Source organism: Furipterus horrens, unplaced genomic scaffold, assembly GCF_987537825.1.
Source record: "Furipterus horrens unplaced genomic scaffold, mFurHor1.1.pri manual_scaffold_4, whole genome shotgun sequence".
Taxonomy (NCBI): Eukaryota; Metazoa; Chordata; class Mammalia; order Chiroptera; family Furipteridae; genus Furipterus; species Furipterus horrens.
The window spans coordinates 11,903,789-11,923,308 of NW_028327174.1; the positions used below are offsets into that span (position 1 = coordinate 11,903,789).

A 19,520-nucleotide genomic window follows, 5' to 3' on the forward strand; every position below is an offset into this window, starting at 1 on the left:
TTATCCCCAGGAGAGAAAAGTTATAACTTCTGCTTACTGAATATCTACCAAGTACTAGTAATTCTACTAGGTGATTTTATGCTGTTTATAACCCTTTCAACAGTATACATGACAACTCTATAGGTCATTTTATTCTGTTTCTAATCTTACATGATGAGATTTGCTTGCCAAATGTAGAAACCAAAACACAGGTTAGGAAACTGGTTTGGAATGAGACACAGATACTTTATTTGAAATTCATCAGGAGAAGGTGGTGTGTGTGTGTGAGCTATAATATCAGATACAATCTGAAAGTTTCTCTAGGATGAGGTACATTATGTCCTTTGACAGGTTAGAGGATGGAGAAGTTACAATTGGAAGACTGAAGATTAGTAGGATATGAACATGAAGAGATCGAAATTGGGAAAGGTATTCAGGCCAAGGGAAGAGCGTGGAGCAAATTCCAGGAGATTGAATATCTGGGGAAAAGAGATGTAGTTTGATTTGGTGGGAGGGAAAGGGGAGTGGTAGGAAATGAACCTGGAACCCTAAGTTAGTGGCCAAGGAAAATAAATGGTTCTTTATTCTATAAGAGTGAGTCTTTGAAGATGTTTGTACAGGAATGTGTGCTCAGGCATATTTGCTATTGTGTATAAAATGCACTAGAATGGAGATTGTAGGCAGATTTATTTTAAGGCATTGTAGTAATAATACCAGCAAGAGATAACAAGGTCTAGCACTATTGTAGCAAAATTAGAAGTGCTAGGAAGAAGGGGACAAAAAATAATAGATAACACATATAATCATGGTTAGTATGGATCAGGAACTGTTACAAGGGTCTCAAATATATCAGTTTACTTATTTCTTACAACAGTGCTATGTGTGCTACGAGTCCTGTTACTGTCCCAGTTTTACAAGTAAAGAAATTAGAACTTTTCAGGATTGATAAAAGGATAGGAATTTGGGAAATCTGTGCAATGGGAATAAAATAAAACTGAAATTCAAAAAACCAAACAAAACTGAAATTCATGCCATTGAAGTGTTTCTATTGCTTTGAAAAGAACCAGGTTTCCAGTAGATACAGTATTTCTCAGTTTTGTTCTACTTTGAAGAAGTGTATGCTAATTTTCAATTTTATGCCTTTTTATGAAGTTAAAAAACTGTATTTCTTCTTCAACACTGCCCCAAACTCCCATTCCCTAAGGGTAGCTGTTGTTAATAGCTTGGTATAAGTATCCTTCCAGTTATTTTCTTATGCACATATTATGTAAGCAGATACATGCAATGTAAGTTTTATTTTACCAAAATGAAATATGCATATAGTTTTAGTAATCATACTGCAAAAAGCCTCATAACAAAGATAGCATCACTGAGTGTTCTCCATCTTCCTGTTTCTTTTCTTCTCAAGTCTTTTCTTTTTAAAATATTTGAGTACAAAGTAAGCGTTTTATATATATTTTTGGATTTAATTATTGTTTTTCTATTACAGTTGTCCCACTTTTACCCATTGCTCCCTCCCATTATTCTTTTTAAAAGTACCTATATTTGAGTGCATTGTACATCTGCAGTTCTTATGTGAAATTACAGTGATGTAAATTATAATACCCATTGGAAAAAAACACTATCAGTAACATCTGTGTTGGGGATGTGAAGTACAGCATAGAGACTGCAGTGATCCCTCACTTACCGTGGGTATTACATTCTAGACCCCCCCGCGATCGGTGAAAATCCGCAAAGTAGGAACCTTACATTTATTTTAGTATTTACTGTACAGTACCGCAAAATCCCGTGATATAGTGAAAAATCTGCAGTAAATAATTAAATATAATATTTTTAAAAGTCCCGCGATACAGTGAGGCCACGCTAATTGAACTGCGATATAGAGAGGGACTACTGTATTGTCAGTAATATTTTAATAATTATGTATAGTGCCAAGTAGTACTTTAATTATTGGGGAATCACTTTATAAACCATATAATTGTCCAAACACTGCACTGTACACCTGAAACTAATATAATATTGAAAATCAACTGTAACTGAAAATAAAATAAAATAAAATAACATCTGTGGAAGAAAAGCACCATACTTAAATACATTTTTATTCCTTTGTTTTATGAAGTGCCAAAACAATAATTTTTTGGTTGCAAAACCTTTCTATTATAACGCATTGCTTCAGTCCATGTCATTTTGTACAATGTTTGTTTGTTTCATGGGGTGTTTATTGAAAAGCATTAACAATGATTATTCAGCTTGTGAACAAGAAAGGGAAAACTAAAGGACCAGTTATTAATTAATCAAGGTTTACTTATTCACTTAATGAAATAATCAGGTCCTTTTCTTTTCCCATCTTACAGTCTCATTGACCTGCTTGTACCACATAGGAATATTTCCACCAAAAAGTTGCATAAGGAGAAAACTTGGTATATACTACCGACTCTGGTAGAGAAGATACTGATACTAATGCTACAAACGAGATTTGACAGTTATCTCTGCCTTGAATTATCCTTCCAGGGCATTTTAGTCTTGTACTGTTTAAATTTAAGAAAACTTAAAATTACTAGTTCATTCAGCTTTTAATTTTTCATCTATTAGTATCTAAAAACTCTTTTACCAACCAAGTACATTAAGGTAGATGTTTCCCAATAAACTTTTATCACCAAACATTATACGTTCTTTATAGTTACAGATAATTTTACAAAACTCAAGTGCTTTCATTGTATATTTCTGTAACAACAGCAGTCTTTTCCCCCCAAAGTATTTGCACATTGGTGGGGAGGGGTAGGGTTGAGTGAGGATGGAGGTGTTAGGGACATAACTCTAAATCAAGACAGAAAAGGGATGTGGTGAAATGTAAGTGTGAGGATACAGAGGTTTGTTTCCTATTTGTTTAAGAATGACTGTGAAATGATGGGGTGTCTTTAACATCCTCCTGCATACAGCACTGTAGCACTGTGACTCCACAAGCCCGCAGAGATAATGATTCCTAAAGGGGAAAAAGTATCATAATTGATCTCGACAAGACAATATCCTAGAACAACTCTGTCCAATAACTTTATGCGTTGGTGGGAATGATCTTCACCTGCGCTGTCCAATATGATAGCTGTTAGCCACACATGTGGCTGTTGCGAGGCCTTGAAATATGGCAAGTGTGACTGAGGAACTATACACACACACACACACACATGCACACACACACACACTCTTTTAAAGATTTTATTTATTTATTTTTAGAGAGAGGGGAAGGGAAGGAGAAAGAGAGGGAGAGAAACATCAATGTGTGGTTGCCTTTGAGCGCCCCCAACTGGGGACCTGGCCTGCAACCCAGGCGTCTGCCCTGACTGGGAATTGAACCGGCAACCCTCTGGTTCTCAGGCCAGCGCTCAATCCACTGAGCCACACCAGCCAGGGCTTATATTTTTAATTTAAATTCATTTAAATGGCTACATGTGCCCAGTGACTACTACTGTACTGGACAATGCAATTCTGGACTCTGCCTTGCCATTCGTCTTAACCACTCCTCGTCATAAGACACAATCACTATTCTCAAGAACACATCCCCTGTGAAAAAGCAGACAAATATTTAACCTTAAGATAAAAAAGTTAAGCAAAGTAGAGAGGAAATAAGATATTTCCAGCTGAGAGGAACAAATCTAGATGAAATGTTACAGAAAATTAACATGAGGCAAACAATGAGGTTGAACCTTCCAGGGGTGACATCTCTTTCGGATTTGTTCTTGATGGCTGGCTGCTTCATTCCTTCACAATAAAAGATGCAGTTGTCTGGCACTGCCCCAGAATTTCCCCAGATATCTTATCATGTGTAAGCCTTGTTGGTACTTTTTTCATTGCAAAAAATCTGTAGCCCCGCCTGCCTCACAAAATCTTAAAAAAAAAAAAAAAAAAAAAGAAATTCTCACCGGAGGATCTGTTTATTGATTTGGGGGGGGGGGGGGGCGAAGAGAGGGAAGAGAGAAAGAGAGAAAGAGACATCAGTTGGTTGTCTAACATATGCACCCCAACAGGGGATTGAACCCACAACCTTAGGTATGTGCCCTGACAGGGGATTGAATATGTAACCTTTTAATGTACCAAACGATGCTCTAACCAATTGAGCCACCCACCCAGGGCTCATGAATTAAAAATAAAAATTAATCTGGCATACTCTATACTGAGAGAGTTAATGCTACATAATTTAACATCTATTATCAGTTTCTTTTTCTATAATTAGGTTAGGAACTTGATAATGATAATATCCCCCAATAACATGCTCAGATTCTTAAATTATTTATTTGCTCAAAGTGATTAAATAGAATGCTACCTATTTTTTTCCAGTAGAAAATGCTCAAGGTTTTTGACGTTGGTTTTTCTATACGTACTTGAATTCATTTCATCAAGTTTAAACAATGATATCTATCTATTTATTTTTAATTTTTTTAATTTAATTTTTAATTTTTAAAAATTTTTATATTTACAAATTAAACTTTTGCTAACAGTATTATTTAATGAAAAGACTTATTTAATTTAGGAACTTTATTAAAATACTAAGAAACTTGTGCTGTAATTTTTAAAAATTATAGCTTCTGGAAACAGTAATTTATATATTAGTTATAAGTAATGAGATGATAAGAGGTAATAAGTGATGGAGTTGGCATTTCAACTTCTAGAATAACATGATTTTGCAATATTTTATATATTCTAAATATATTTAATAATTTTAACAATATTATTATCTCCCTAGATTTTTGCTTCAATGTCTTGAAGACCTCGATGCTAATCTGCGAAAACTAAACTCTCGCCTGTTTGTGATTCGTGGGCAACCAGCGGATGTGTTTCCTAGGCTTTTCAAGGTACTTATGCATAAAATACTAATCTTTTGTCAGAGAAGACGCATATTTCGTAAATAAGGTGTTTTGGGTATTGTAAAGTGTGGGAAATATAAGTTTTTAAATACAAATTTTGTGGGTTTTATTTTTTCAGTAAAATGTTATACATGATAAAATCAGACAGTAAAAGAAGTTTTTCTTATGCGTTAAATTGCTAGTTCCCTCCCCAGAGTAACAACTACCAGTTTCTTGTAGAAATATTCTTATAATAAATAAAAAAGTATATTTGTTTGTGCTTAAATATGTATATATGCATATATTATACATACATATCTGTGTTTGTGTGTATGTTATTATGCCCCTTCTTTAAAAACCAAGAATGAAAACACTATTACACCATTATGTGCAGTGCTTTATAACCATGTATTTCAGAGATCCTATTACTTTCCCAGTCTTTTAAATGGCTTCATGCCCTGGCTGGTGTGGCTCAGTGGACTGCAAACCAAGTGTCGCTGGTTTGATTCCCAGTCAGGGCACATGACTAGGTTGCACGTCACGTCCCCAGTTGGGGGCGTGTGAGAGGCAATTGCACATTGATGTTTCTCTCCCTCTCTTTCTCCTTTCCCCTCTCTCTAAAAGCCGATAAATAAAATTAAATTAAAATTAAGTAAAATAAAGTAACCTTGTTTAAAAAAAATGGCTTCATGGTATTCCATTGTGTAGATATTTTATAATTACTTTACTAGCTTTCCACTGAACATTGAATTATTTTTCCACAGGCCTTTTGCTAATACTAATAATGATGTCAATTGATAGGTAACAGAATTAATAACCCAGAACAGAAAAACAGGAAAGGACAAAAAGAAACAGAATGACTGCAAGAACAAAAAAGAAGAGCGGTTATGGAACGCTGATAATGGACAAAACCTGTTCCAGGAGCAGAAAGAATACAGGGCGGGGAGGGGGTGAATCGGGTGGTGAAACCCGAGCCAATAAGGGCTCAGCAACTCACTAAGATAGAGAAAGTAACCAATAGAAGCTCATACAACATACACTTCCCCCTTAGACGGTTTGTTGCTTTAGAAACCAGTATCCGAGCCCCTTTTGGGTGGGATTTGGTCCTGATCTGGCAAATCCCCCCTCTTGCTGGAGAGTCTCCCCCATAAATCAGTTGCTTTGCTATAAGCTCGCTGCCTTCTCCTGATATCTTGGTGACTCTGGACTCACATCAGTGAACATTCTTGTCCAGATATACGTTATCTTTAATCACATGTGCCACTGCATTATTGGAATAATTCTTAGAAGACTTTCCAGGTCTAATGTAAAATTGTAGGTTGTTTTTATTTTTTAATCTTGGTAGAATCTTAAAAATCTCCTCGTGTTATTTCCCTCTTTTTTTCTTTAATGAAAATGTTAGTCCTAGAGAGATTAAATGAGCTGATCAAAGTCAAACAGCTAACTCATCCAAGTGCCCAGGCCAGAAGCTGAGTTTTCTGGCTTTTTTTATTCATCCCTTCCTGTTTACTACCATTAGACGCCAAATGTATATCTTCTTTTTTTCTTGCAGCTGTTTAACTCATCAAATTTTTATAATAACAATGTTTTTATTTCTAATGCAGAAGAGAACAGTTCCTTTCCCTGAATGAGAATGTTCCCAATGCTGAGAATCAAATCAACACTACCTAGCCTTTTCCCGCTGGTATGAGAGAAACCTTTAATATTTAGGGTTTGGCTAATGCAACACTTCTGGCTAATGAGAATTTACTGTATTAAAGCTCGTTCACTACTGTAGCTGCTAAGAGTCAAAATTTAACTTAGGAACATGGAAGAGATCTGAGTAGAAAGCCTTTCAGAAACAGTGGTAATAGTTTATTAACAACTCATGAGTAAAAACATAAATGGGTAATTGCTTGAACCTTATCTCTAAATTCATGTGGTATAAGTAAAATGAATCCTAAGAGGATTTTAGTCACTCTAAAAATAACAAAACTTTTATTTACTTGTTTTTTAAAAACTTGTTTAAAGTCATCAAGTCTTTTGCGTTTGTTTTGAGCTTTCTTCTGCCTAAAATAGCATATTATTAGATCAAACTGTCTTCTGCAATTAGATGATGTCCTGTCTTGTCAGTTTGGCAGAGAGACAGTGGTTTCCACATGAGGCATAAAATACAGATACATTAACACAAGCACATACACATAAAGTATTTATTATTTTATTCTTATTTTTCCTTGGGCTGTATACAACAGTATATAAAATGCCATTTATGAACACTTCCTTTCATATTTATTTACTCTTTGCATAGCCATAGAGGGAATTAATTTCCTTTTTATTGTATGGATTATTTTAAAAAATTTTGTTTAGGACTCCTCTATGCATGTGTTAAAAAAAAATCCTAAAAGAATATAAAGTTAAAAAGTAGGTCTCCTTCCTATCCCTAACCTTTACATCCCCAGTTTCTCTGAGAGTTTCTCTGAGAGAAAAGATTCTTTTGTTTATAACTAGCTGACTCATTTACATTATTGCCTCTGGTTTTATTATTCTAGTACAAAAAATAATGAGAATTTATAATAGGTAAGTAGTCCTATTTCCCACATTAGAGGTAAAAATAGTTTAGACCTGATAACAGTTCCTTTAGTTCACTGGGATGGTGACAGTGGGTCCAGCATTGATATCTCCTCTAGTGTGCGTTGTTGCTGAAGTATTCACTCATTTCATTCCAGTTATATTAAGTAGATTTAGGGATGGGGTCAGAGCATTTTCATACACACATATACATCTGATAAACTTGTTTTTTTAATGTTTTTAATTTAGAATTTTTTTCAGTTAAATTCTGATTTAATATAGCCTGACAAGGTGACTTTTTTAAAAAATGTTTTCTTTTTCACATTCTACTGAGGAAATGATAAAGAAACTTAGCAGACATGAGTCTAGGCAATACTTGGATAGATAACAATATTAATCATAGGTATCTTACATAAATAATAATGATAATAAGAACTATGATGATGATGATGATGATGATGATGCAGTTAAAGCTTGCATTTCCACATTTGATGCCAGGCTGATAAGCTACCAAGATCATGCACATTCCAGACCCTGCAGAAACTTTTATTCATGGTTTGAAACATCCTCATTATATCCAAAAAACAGAGATATGTGGCTAAAATCTTTATTGAGGGACACATTGAAGCATAATAATATATTTTATTCAAAATCACAGAATAAATCAAAGGAGAATATATAGCAGCCAGAGTAAAGACTATGTACTTGCCTAAAAACAAGTATTATTTATTTCATCTTTATTCTTTTATACCATTCTCTGGCATACAATGCAAAATTGTGAGACACATGAAGCAGCAGAAAAATGTGACTGCAATCAAGTAAAAAGCACAGTCAGAAACAGTCTCTCAGTTGATGCAGATGTTGGGATTAGAATAAAGTATTTTACAACAATTATGCTATCAGTATTAAAGGATCTAGTTAAAAGGTGAGAGATATATGTGAATAGATGGTAATTTCAGTACAAAAATGGAAACTATTAAAAAGAACCAAATGAAAATTCTAGAACTCAAACATACTATTCTAGAAATGAATTCATTCCTTTAATGGGCTTATCCAGACTGAACAGAGCAGAACAAAGGGCCAGTGAACTTAAAGACAATCAATAGAAATTATCCCAACTGAAACAGAAAGAAAAGAAAGATTTTTTCATTGTCACCCAAGGATATTTTTTTTATTATTGATTTTAGAGAGGGAGAAAGGGGGAGAGAGTGAGAGAGAGAAACATCCATGCAAAAGAAAAGCATCAATTGGCTGCCTCCTGCACGTGCCTTGACAAGGGATTAAACCGGCAGCCCAGTCATGTGCCCTGACCAGGAAGTGAATCTATAACTTTCCAGTGTACCGGATGATGCTCTAACCAACTGAGCCACCTGGTCAGGGCAAGAAGGAAGATTTTTTTAAAAAAGGGAACAGAATGTCTGAGAATTGTGGAATAATGGTAAATGGCCTAACATATGTCTAACTGTAGACTTAGAAAAAAGAGATTGGGGCAAAAAAAATGTTTATATTTGAATTCATAATGATTGGAAATTTTTCAAAACTGATGAAAGGTATTACCCCATAGTACCAAGAAGCTCAACAAACACCAAACAGTATAAATATTTTTTAAAAACCCACATTTTGCAGCATCATAGTCAATTAACTGAGAGACAGAAAATTTTATGAGAGCTGGAGGAGGAAAGAGATACTTAAGGAACCACAATAAGAATGATAGGTGATTTGTATCAGAAACTGTTAATGAAGTCCAGAAGGCAAGGGAATGACATCTTTAAAGAACTACAAACAACTGTGTTAGCTTAGCAAAACTATTCTTTAAAAAAAAAAAAAAAATGAAGGAAAAATGAAGGCATTTTTAAGCAGACAAAAGCAGAGATAATTTATTCCCAGGAGGTCTATACTGTAAGAGATACTAAAGGAAGTTCTGCTAGGTGAAGGGGAATCTAAATGAAAGACAAGATCTGTGGCAAAGAAGAATGAGCACTAAATATATGGGAAAATATAAAAAGCCACCTTTTTCATTGTTTTAATTATGTATATTTATATATATTGTTTCTTTTAAAATACTACTGACAGCCCTGGCTGGTATGGCTTAGTGAATTGAGCGCCAGCCTGTGAGCCAAAGGGTCGCTCATTCGATTCCCAGTCAGGGCACATGCCTGGGTTGCAGGCCAGGTCCCTAGTTGGGGGCATGCGAAAGGCAACCACACATTAATGTTTCTCTCCCTCTCTCTTTCTTCCCCTCTCTCTCTAAAATTAAATAAATAAATAAATCTTTAAAAACATTAAAAATGAAATAAAATACTATTGACAGGTTAAAACTAGTAGCAATGAATTATTGGGGATAATACCAATATTATGGGATTATATTAGGAATAAAATCTATAACAAGATCACACAAAGTGGAAGGAAGGTAAATAGAAATATACATATATAGAGAGGGAGGAAATAAGATCATAGTTGAATTTTGACAGACAAAAATATAATTCGAAGGATCAATGAATCCAGGAGCTGGTTATTAGAAAAGAAAAACAAAATTGACAAAATTCATTAATCAGACTCATTGAGAAAAAAATGAGGACCAATATAAATGAAATCAGAAATGAAACAGGAGAAGTAACAACTGATACCACTGAAATACAAAGGATTGTAAGAAATTACTATGAACAACTATATGCCAAGAAATGGGACAACCTGGGCAAAATGGATAAATTTCTAGAAACATACAGTCTTTCAAAACTGAATCAGGAAGAAGCAGAAAACCTGAATACACCAATAGCAACTAGTGAAGTTGAAGCAGTAATCAAAAAAGTACAGACACAAAAAGCCCTGGTCTAGATGGCTTCATAGGCAGATTTTACCAATATTCGAAGAACTAACACCTATCCTTCTCAAACTATTCCGGAAAAATCAAGAAGAGGGAAGATTCTCAAATTCTTCTTAGGAGGCCAGTATTATCCTAATCCCCAAACTAGGTAAAGACACAACAAAGAAAGAAAATTATAGGCCAATATATTTGATGAATATTGATGCTAAAATTTTCAACAAAATACTAACAAACTGAATCCAACACTATATTTAAAAGATCATACACCATGATCAAGTGGGATTTATTCCAGGGATGCAAGGTTGGTACAATATTTGCAAATCAATAAATGTGATACATCACAAAATGAAGGACAAAAATAATATGATCATATCAATAGATGCAGAAAAAGCATTTGATAAAATCCAGCACCCATTTATGATAAAAACACTCAGCAAAGTGGGAATAGAGGGAGCATACCTCAACATAATAAAAGCCATACGAAAAACCTACTGCCAACATCATACTCAATGGGCAAAAGCTAAAATCATTTCCGTTAAGATCCAGAAGAAGACAAGAGTGTCCACTTTCACCACTCATATTCAACATAGTACTGGAGGTCCTAGCTACAGTGATCAGACAAGAAGAAATAAAAGGCATCCAAACTGGAAAGGAGGAAGTAAAACTGTCATTATTTCCAGATGATGTATACCTAGAAAACCCTATAGGTTCCACCAAAACAACTACTTGACCTAATAAGTGAATTTGGCAAAATAGTGGAATACAAACTCAATATTCAAAATTGGATGACATTTTTGTACACCAACAATGAACTATCAGAAAGAGAAACTAAGAAAAAAATCCCATTTACTATAGCAGCAAAAAAATAAAGTACCTGAAAATATATTTAACCAAAGAGGTAAAAGACCTTTACTTGGAAAACTATAGAACACTGAAGAAAGAAATTGAGGACAATACAAATAAATGGAAACATATACCCTGTTCTTGGATTGGAAGAATTAACATCACTAAAATGTCCATACTACCCAAAGCAATCTATAGATTCAACGCAATTCTTGTTAAAATACCAAGGGCATATTTCACAGATCTAGAACAAAATTCTTCAAATATTTACATGGAACTGAAAAAGACCCCGAATAGCCACAGCAATCTTGAGAGGGGAGAACAAAGTTGGAGGGATTACAATACCTGATTATCAAACTATACTACAAGGCCACTATAATCAAAATAGTCTGGTACTGGCATACGAACACAGAGATCAATGGAACAGAATAGAGAGCCCAGAAATAAACCCATGACTCTATGGTCAGTTACTATTTGATGAAGGGGGCATGAGCATACAGTGGAATAAAAATAGCCTTTTCAATAAATGGTGTTGGGAGAACTGGACTGGTACATGTGAAAAAATGAAACTAGACCACCAACTTACTCTCTACACCAGAATAAACTCAAAACGGATAAAGGACTTCAGTATAAGTCATGATATCATGAAAGTCCTACTGGAAAACATAGTAAAATTTCAGATATCCCATATAGCAGTATTTTTGCCAATGTAACCCCCAGAGCCAGGGAAATAAAGGAAAAAATAAACAGAACTATACCAAATTAAAAAGCTCTGCATGGCTGAAGAAAATGTCAAAATGAAAAGGGAACTCACCATGTGGGAGAACATATTTGCCAATGATACATTGGGCAAGGGTTTAATCTCCAAAATATACAAAGAACTCATACAACTCAACACCAGGAAGACAAACAATGCAATTAAAAAATGGACAATGGACCTTAACAGACACTTCTCCAAGGAGGATATACAGATGGCCCATAGACATTAAAAAAAAAAAAAAAAGCTCAAACATCACTAACCATCAAAGAGATGCAAATTAAAACCACAATGAGATACTACTTCACACCTGTCAGAATGGCTGTCATTAATAAATCAATAAACAAGTGCTGGTGAAGATGTGGAGAAAAGGGAACCCTAATGCACTGTTGGGAATGCAGACTGGTGCAGCCACTGTGGAACACAGTATGAACCCCCGCCCCCCAAAATAAAAATGGAACTGCCTTTTGACCCAGTGATACCACTGCTGGGAATATACCCTAAGAACCCTGAAATACCAATTTGAAAGAACTTATGTACCCATATGTTCATAGCAGCACTCTATACAATAGCCAAGTGTTGGAAAAAGCCTAAGTGCCCATCAGTAGATGAATGAATTAAAAACTGTGGTATGTTTACACAATGGAATGCTACGCAGCAGAAAGAAAGAAGAAAGAACTCCTACCCTTTGGGTAGAACCGGAGACTATGATGCTAAGTGAAATAAGCCAGTTGGTGAAAGACAAATGCCATGTGATCTCACTTATAAGAGGAATCCAGTGAACACAATAAACTAACTAGCAAAACAGAACCAGAAACATGGAAACAGGGAATAGACTGACAGCTTCCAGAGGAGAGGGGAGAGGGGGGAATCATGGAAAGAAGGAGAAGGGATTAGCCAAAGAACATGTACAGATGACCCATGGACATGGACAACAGTATGAGGATGGACTGGGGGCACAGGGGGTGGGCTGGACAGAGGAGGGCAAAGGGGGGAAAAATAGGGACAACTATAATAGAATAAATAAGAATTTAGAAAAGTTAAAAAATAAATATATATAAAATGCTCTGTCCAGAAGGTATCCAGCCATGTAATATGAAAAATAAAGACATTTATTGAAGAAGATACAAGATACAAGAAATATCATTTATAGGACAATGACCCCCTCAGTCCCCTTCAAAATAGGCACCTTGGGACCTCACACAATTATCCCAATCACCATCAGCTGCCCCGTCGTATTTTCCTGAATCTCATCAACAGTCTGAAATCTCTTCCCTTTCAAAGGTAATTTTAGTTTTGGGAAAAGCCAGAAGTCACAGGGTGCCAAGTCTGGGTTGTAGGGGGAGCTGAGTCACCTTGGTGACTTGATGTTTCACAAAAAAATTGCATGAGCTGGCATGTTGTCAAGATGAAGCTGCCAATCACTAGTTGCCCTTAGATACCTTCTGAACCTGAATAGTTTCTGTGGAGGAATGTTCAAGCTTAACACAAAATCTGGTGCAGATTCGTTGCTCTACTCACTCAGTCATTTTGAATACAATGGCCACACAGCACACATGCTCACTCAGCGGTGTCTAACTCCCCCACTGACTTACAGTGAAGTCGTCATTGTTCACGCATGAGAATTCCAGTCCACTCTCCTTGGCTCCAGGTTACATCTATGTCATGCAGACGATTCTCATATTAATAATGGCTAGACCTTTTCTGGACAGACTATACATCGTCGTCGTCGGCAGCCGTCCGTCTCGAGAGACGATGGTGTAGCTTCTCAAGAGTCTATCTGCACCGCCGAGAATGGTTGTGCAGTCCGACTCGGGAGTGACACGGTATCTGTCCCCTCCCGTGTTGAATCGACATCTTGCGATGACGCTGGAGTGTCCTCTCCAGTGGAGCTGAAGCTACAGAGCCTGGGCAGGGTGATATGGAGGGTCTGCTGTTGCCCATGCAGCAGACCCCCCCTCTCTTCGCAGCTGAAGAATCCAAGGGAAAGACGGAGTCAATACAGCTTGGCTTCAGGTGCGCTGCAGGAGTTGCCGGTGTTGACTACAACGTCAAACCGCCTTAGGGACTCCGGCTCCGGATTTTCTGTCGGGGTTTACTCCCTTAGCCTTTCCCCTGAAGAGGTATGCCGCAAGGCAGCGGAGGTTTTTTGGAATCAGAGTTTTCCTTCTCTGATGTGCCCTGGCTGGTTTGGCTCAGTGGATTGAGCGTCGGCCTGCGAGCTAAGTGTCGCTGGTTCGATCTTCAAGACAGACTATACATATATATATATATATATATATATATATATCTCATATTATTCAATAATAATATATAATTTGAAGATAGACTGATGAGAATGCATATTGTGATCAAAACACAAGGAGCTATTTCTAAGACGTTAACAGAGGAGTTTAAAATGAAATACTAAAAATACTTATTTCAATTACGTTGGGTAGGGGACACAAAAGAGATAGGCAAAATGAAAATTTACTAATATGGTAAATTTAAACCCAACTATATTAATAATTATATTAAATGTAAATGGTCTACTTTAAGCTCTCTATTTAAAAGGCACAGTTTGGATAAAAAATAAGCAAGAACCAACTATATGCTGATTAGAGGAGACATTTTAAAAATATGAAGAAAGTTTGAAATAAAAGAATGAAAAAATGTACTTTGCAAACAGTAAGCATAGGAAAGTAGAATTTAAGCCAAAATTAGGAACGATACAGAGTGACGTCTCAGTTCAAGAAGATTTAACCATCATAAATGTATATTACCTACAAACAGCATAAAAACACATGAATCTCAAACTAATAAAACTCTAGGGAGAAACAGATAAATTGACAATCATAGTTACTGATTTTTACACCTCTCAGTTATTGATAGAATATACAAAAATTAATGAAAATATAGATGATATGCATAACACTATCAATCAATTTGATGTACTGATATTTGTAGAACACTATGCCCAAGAACTACAGAATACATAATCTTTTCTAGTGTATATGCAACATTCGCCAAGATAGACAATACACTTAGCCATAAAACAAGTATCAATAAATTTCAGAAGACTGAAATCTTATAGAATATATTCTCTGATTCAGTCGAATTTAAAATGAATAGCAAGAGAACAGCAAACATATATAACTGAATCATAATGGAAACGCAATATGGCAAAATTTATGGGATTCAGCTACAGCAATGCCTAGAGAACAATATCTTTCAATACTCTATTAGAAAAGAAGGATTCAAAGAAGCTTCCACCTTAAAAAATAGAAAAATTAGCCCTGGTCTGGTGGCTCAATTGGTTGGAGCATTGTCCCGTACACCAAAAGGTTGTGAGTTTGATCCCTCGTCAGGGCACATACCTAGATTGTAGGCTCAATTCTCCATAGTGGCATGTGTGGGATGCAGCCCATCAATGTTTCTCTCTCCCTCCTTCCTCTCCTTTCTCCCCCCCCTCCTCCGTCTTTCTCTCTCTCTTTCTCTCTCTGTTCCCCCTCTATTTCCTACTCTCTCTCTCTCTCTCAAATCAGTAAACATACCCTCGGGTGAGGATTTTTTTTAAATAGAAAAATTAACAGTAAGCACAAGAAAGAAAAGAATGAAGAGAGGAATGGAAATGGAAATCCATGAAACAGAAATAGACAAATAATAGGGAAAATAAATGCGCAGTAATTAACTTTTTTTCTCTTGGCTTCAAATCAACTCTTATTTGCCCTGCTTTGTGATACTGAAGATAGGTACTGTAAACATTACTGCTTTGCCATCTGGCTTAATATTTGGCTTTGTCAATACCCATTGCTGGTGGTTCTCTTCAAGGTCATACAGGAGAGAAGGGCTTTCCTTCCTGGTGCTTTGTGCCTTGTGCTTTTCTTTCTGGCACCTAACCCAAAAGATAGATGAGCATGTGGGAGGCCCAGTAACATTTACCTCAGTAGCTTTCCAGGACAAGCCCTAGGCTACAGGCACCCTCTAGTAAGTTTCCCTGCCATCTGATAGGTCACTTCCACAGATCAGCTCCAGCTGACTCATGTCCTCTGGTAAATTTCTCTGCCACCCATGGGACCACTTCTACAGATCAGCTCCTGTTAAGTTAGCTCACACCCTGCAGGAAGTTTCTTAGCTACCCAGCGGGCTGTTCTTAGGAACAAGTTCTGGCCCTATTCCTTTGTGAAGTTTCTTTGTGAAAGGGAGGGTTGTGTGTTCCTGCGGCAGCACATCCCATACAAGAAGGTGTGAATCTCCACAAGGGGAAGGAAGGGAGCTCTCCTAAATTCTTAATTCATTACTTACTTATTTTCCCTCCATTTAGAGGAAGTAGTTGCTTTCTGCAATTTCTGCTACTTTTGGACACCTTAGAGCAGTACTATCCAACAGAAGCCACATATATAACTTAAAATTTTATGACAGTCACATTAAAAAAAGTAAAAAGAAACGGAGTTAATTTTAAGTAATATTTATTATTTAACCCAATATATCTAAAATATCCTTTCAATATAAAATCATTATAAAATTATTAAGCTAAGCTATTTTAACCTTTTTTTAAATGAGGTCTTTGAAATGCAGTGTGTGTTAAATGCTTACAGGACTCCTCCATTGCAACTAGCCACATTTCAGATACTCAAAGCCACTTCTGTGACTGGTGACTGTCTACCGTAGTGGACACTGTAGCCTTAACTTATTTTTCAGAGCTTGTCATTGTTGACCATCCTTTACTTGCTAACAGTTCTTTATATTAAATTTTTCCTATTCAAATTGATGATGTGGTTTCTTTCTCCAGACTGAAACCAGATCGATTTGATCAACAAAGCCAACGGGTGGTACTTTGGAAAGATTAACTCCTAGCAGTACTGATCAGGGCAAAAAAGGGAAAGAACACAAATTACCTTTATCAGTATATCTTTAGAGATTCTCTAAACTTTAAAAGCATAATAAAGGACATTATAAACAGCGTAATGCCAATAAATTCTACAATGAAGATGAAATGACAAAATTTCTTGAAAAGTACAACTTACTGAAGATCCCAGAAGGAAAAAAAAAAGAAAAAAACTGAGTAGCCCCCTGTCTCTTAAAGAGACTGAATTTGTAATCAAAAACCTTCCCGTAAATAAAACTCTAGGCCCAAGATGACTTTACTTGTGTATTCTAACACATATTTAAGAAAGAAATACGGTAATTGCATCATATAACACTCTTTCAGAAAAGAGTAGACAATACTGGGGACGCTCCCCAACTTGTTTCATAAGGCCAGCCCAACTCCGATACCAAAATCTGATGAAGAAATTTTAAGAAAAAGTGTAGCCCAGTGTACCCCATAAACATATACTCAGATATCTTTAACAATATTAACAAATTGAATTTAGCAGTATTTTTAAATAATATATCATCATGGTCAGTGAGGTTTATTCCAGGAATACAAGGTTGGTTCAACATAATCTATCTTCTTGATAGAATAAAGGAAAAGATATTATGATTGTCTCAATAGATGAAGAAAAAGCATCAGACAAAATTCACTAATTTATGATTTGAAAAAACACTTTAGGAGTAAAAAATTGATTAAATCAATTTTATAAAGCCAGTCTACAAAAAAACAGCTAACATTGTACTTAATGGTAAAATATTGAATGCTTTCCACCTAAGATACGGAACGAAGTGTGGATATTCACTTTTATCACTTAACTGAACATCTAGCCACTGTAAGTAGGAAAAAAAAAAAGTAGAATTAGTTTATCAGATCACTCTCAATCCCATATTCTCTACCATAATATTGTATTTTTTTTCTAGTAGTTATTACATATTTACTTATTTACCTACCTCCGTATCACCAGTCTTCCTCAGTGAGCTCTAGGAGGAAGGGACCTGGCATAGTATCTGGCCTGTCATAAGAATTATAATAAATATTTGGCATATGAATGAATTTAATGTTTGGGAAACTTTCTCTTTCCTAGGTTTTCATTTTTCTTTGGAGAAATGTTCACTGTTGTATCCCCAGGGCAGAAGTGAATGACCTCATTGTTGAGTTTAGCAGAAAGAGCAAGGTAGTGTAGTGTAGCTCAGGTTGTACTTTTTCTCCTCTGCAGTTGCTGAGAGCACACTTCCTGTTCTTCTCTTCCATGTGATAAATTTTATAGGGGCAGCCTACACTGCAGGGAAGGTGCTGCTTATCATTAGGTAGTACATCTGTTTAATTCAGGGGTGAAATGTCAACAGACTTGCCTGCCCTTAAACCTAATATCTTTTCTCCAGTTCCACTTTACTAGTAATATGATTTATGTTTTGATCTCTAGCTCTCTGACTTATGTTCTCTAACTTTATCAAAAAGGGTTAAAGGTGAGGGAGAGTTATTGACTCTAACATTTACTTTCTAGAAACTAAAAATCTTTTTGTCAATAAAAAATTATAGAATTAAAGTGCAAACTACTATTTAGAAAAAAAAAAAAGTTTGTAACATACCCAACAGAAAGGTTGCTATCATTAAAGTGTAAGGAGCTCTTGCCTTGGCCAGTGTGGTTCAGGTAGTTGGAGCGTTATCCTATAAACCAAAAGGTCACAGGTTCGATTCCTGGTCAGGACACCTGCCTAGATTGTGGGTTCAGTCCCGGTCACGGTGCGTACAAGAGGTAACTGATGGATGTTTCTTTCTCACATACAGGTTTCTCTCCCTCTCTCTCTCTAAAACCAATAAGCATGTCCTAGGGTGAGGATAAAAAATAATGTAAAGAGCTCTTATAAATCCATAAGAGAAAAATTAACTTAAAGCAAACATAAGCTTCAATTTGCAGAAGAAGAAATATACAAATGGCTAGTAATAATAATAGGTATTATTCATTGAGTTCTTGCGTACCATGTCCTAAACAACTTACAGATATTCTTTCATTTATTTTTTTAATATTTATCTATTTCTTTTTATTACAGTTGTCTTACTTTTCCCCCATTGTTCTCCCCCCACCCTACCCACCCCTTCTCCTTCAGTCCATCCTCACCCCGTTGTCCATGTCCGTGGATCATTCATACTAGTTCCTTGACTAGACCTTTTCCCTTCTTTCCCTCCTTCTTCTCTCCCCGCTCCGCCCTGGTCACTGTCCGTCTGCTCATTGTTTACTTGCCTCTGGTTCTATTTTGCTCATTTGTTTGTGTTGTTCATTAGTTTCCTGTATTAGGTGATATTCATTTACTGTTTTAGCAAGCCAGTATCATGTTATTTCCTTTTCATTTTATTATAGCAAACACTTATGTGCTAGGTACTCTCTAAACACTTACCTTTTACTCATTTTTTAGATACGGAAACAGATGGCAAGAGTTTAGCAATTTGCATGAATAGTTGAGTCAGTCCTTGAGTGCAGGTCTTTAGATCCTGTGTTTTTTGACTACTACTCTATATCCTGCCTTACTGTAAAACAAATGTAATATTTCCCTGTTCTCATTTTAATCATATTTTTAAATTTCAAAAGCAGTACATGATTGTACTAATGAATCTGAACAATGAAACAGTGTACAAAATAAAAATAATTATACTATTTACACCCCTAAATTCTACACCTCAAAGTGAGCAGTCATTGACAGCTTGGTAGGAATTCCAAGACTTTCAAGAAAGGAAAATACTTTAAATTAGATATTATTTTTTGGTATACTGTGTGTATGTATTAGTGGTACCACTATTGTTTGTATTGGGGGTAAACACCGGTGTACTACTGATGAGAGTGTATATTGATACTATATAACTGGTAGGACATTTGACAGT

General features: G+C 35.9%; 1 protein-coding gene across 2 annotated transcripts in view; it reads left to right on the forward strand.

Annotated features, from left to right (window-relative positions):
* Positions 1–19,520, forward strand: part of CRY1 (cryptochrome circadian regulator 1) — a 55,976-nt gene that overhangs the window by 25,299 nt on the left and 11,157 nt on the right. For both annotated transcript variants that reach the window (XM_090272561.1, XM_090272560.1), the window contains exon 2: positions 4,718–4,826. In XM_090272561.1, coding sequence (XP_090128687.1) covers positions 4,718–4,826 — 109 coding nt within the window. The remainder of the gene's footprint in view (positions 1–4,717; positions 4,827–19,520) is intronic.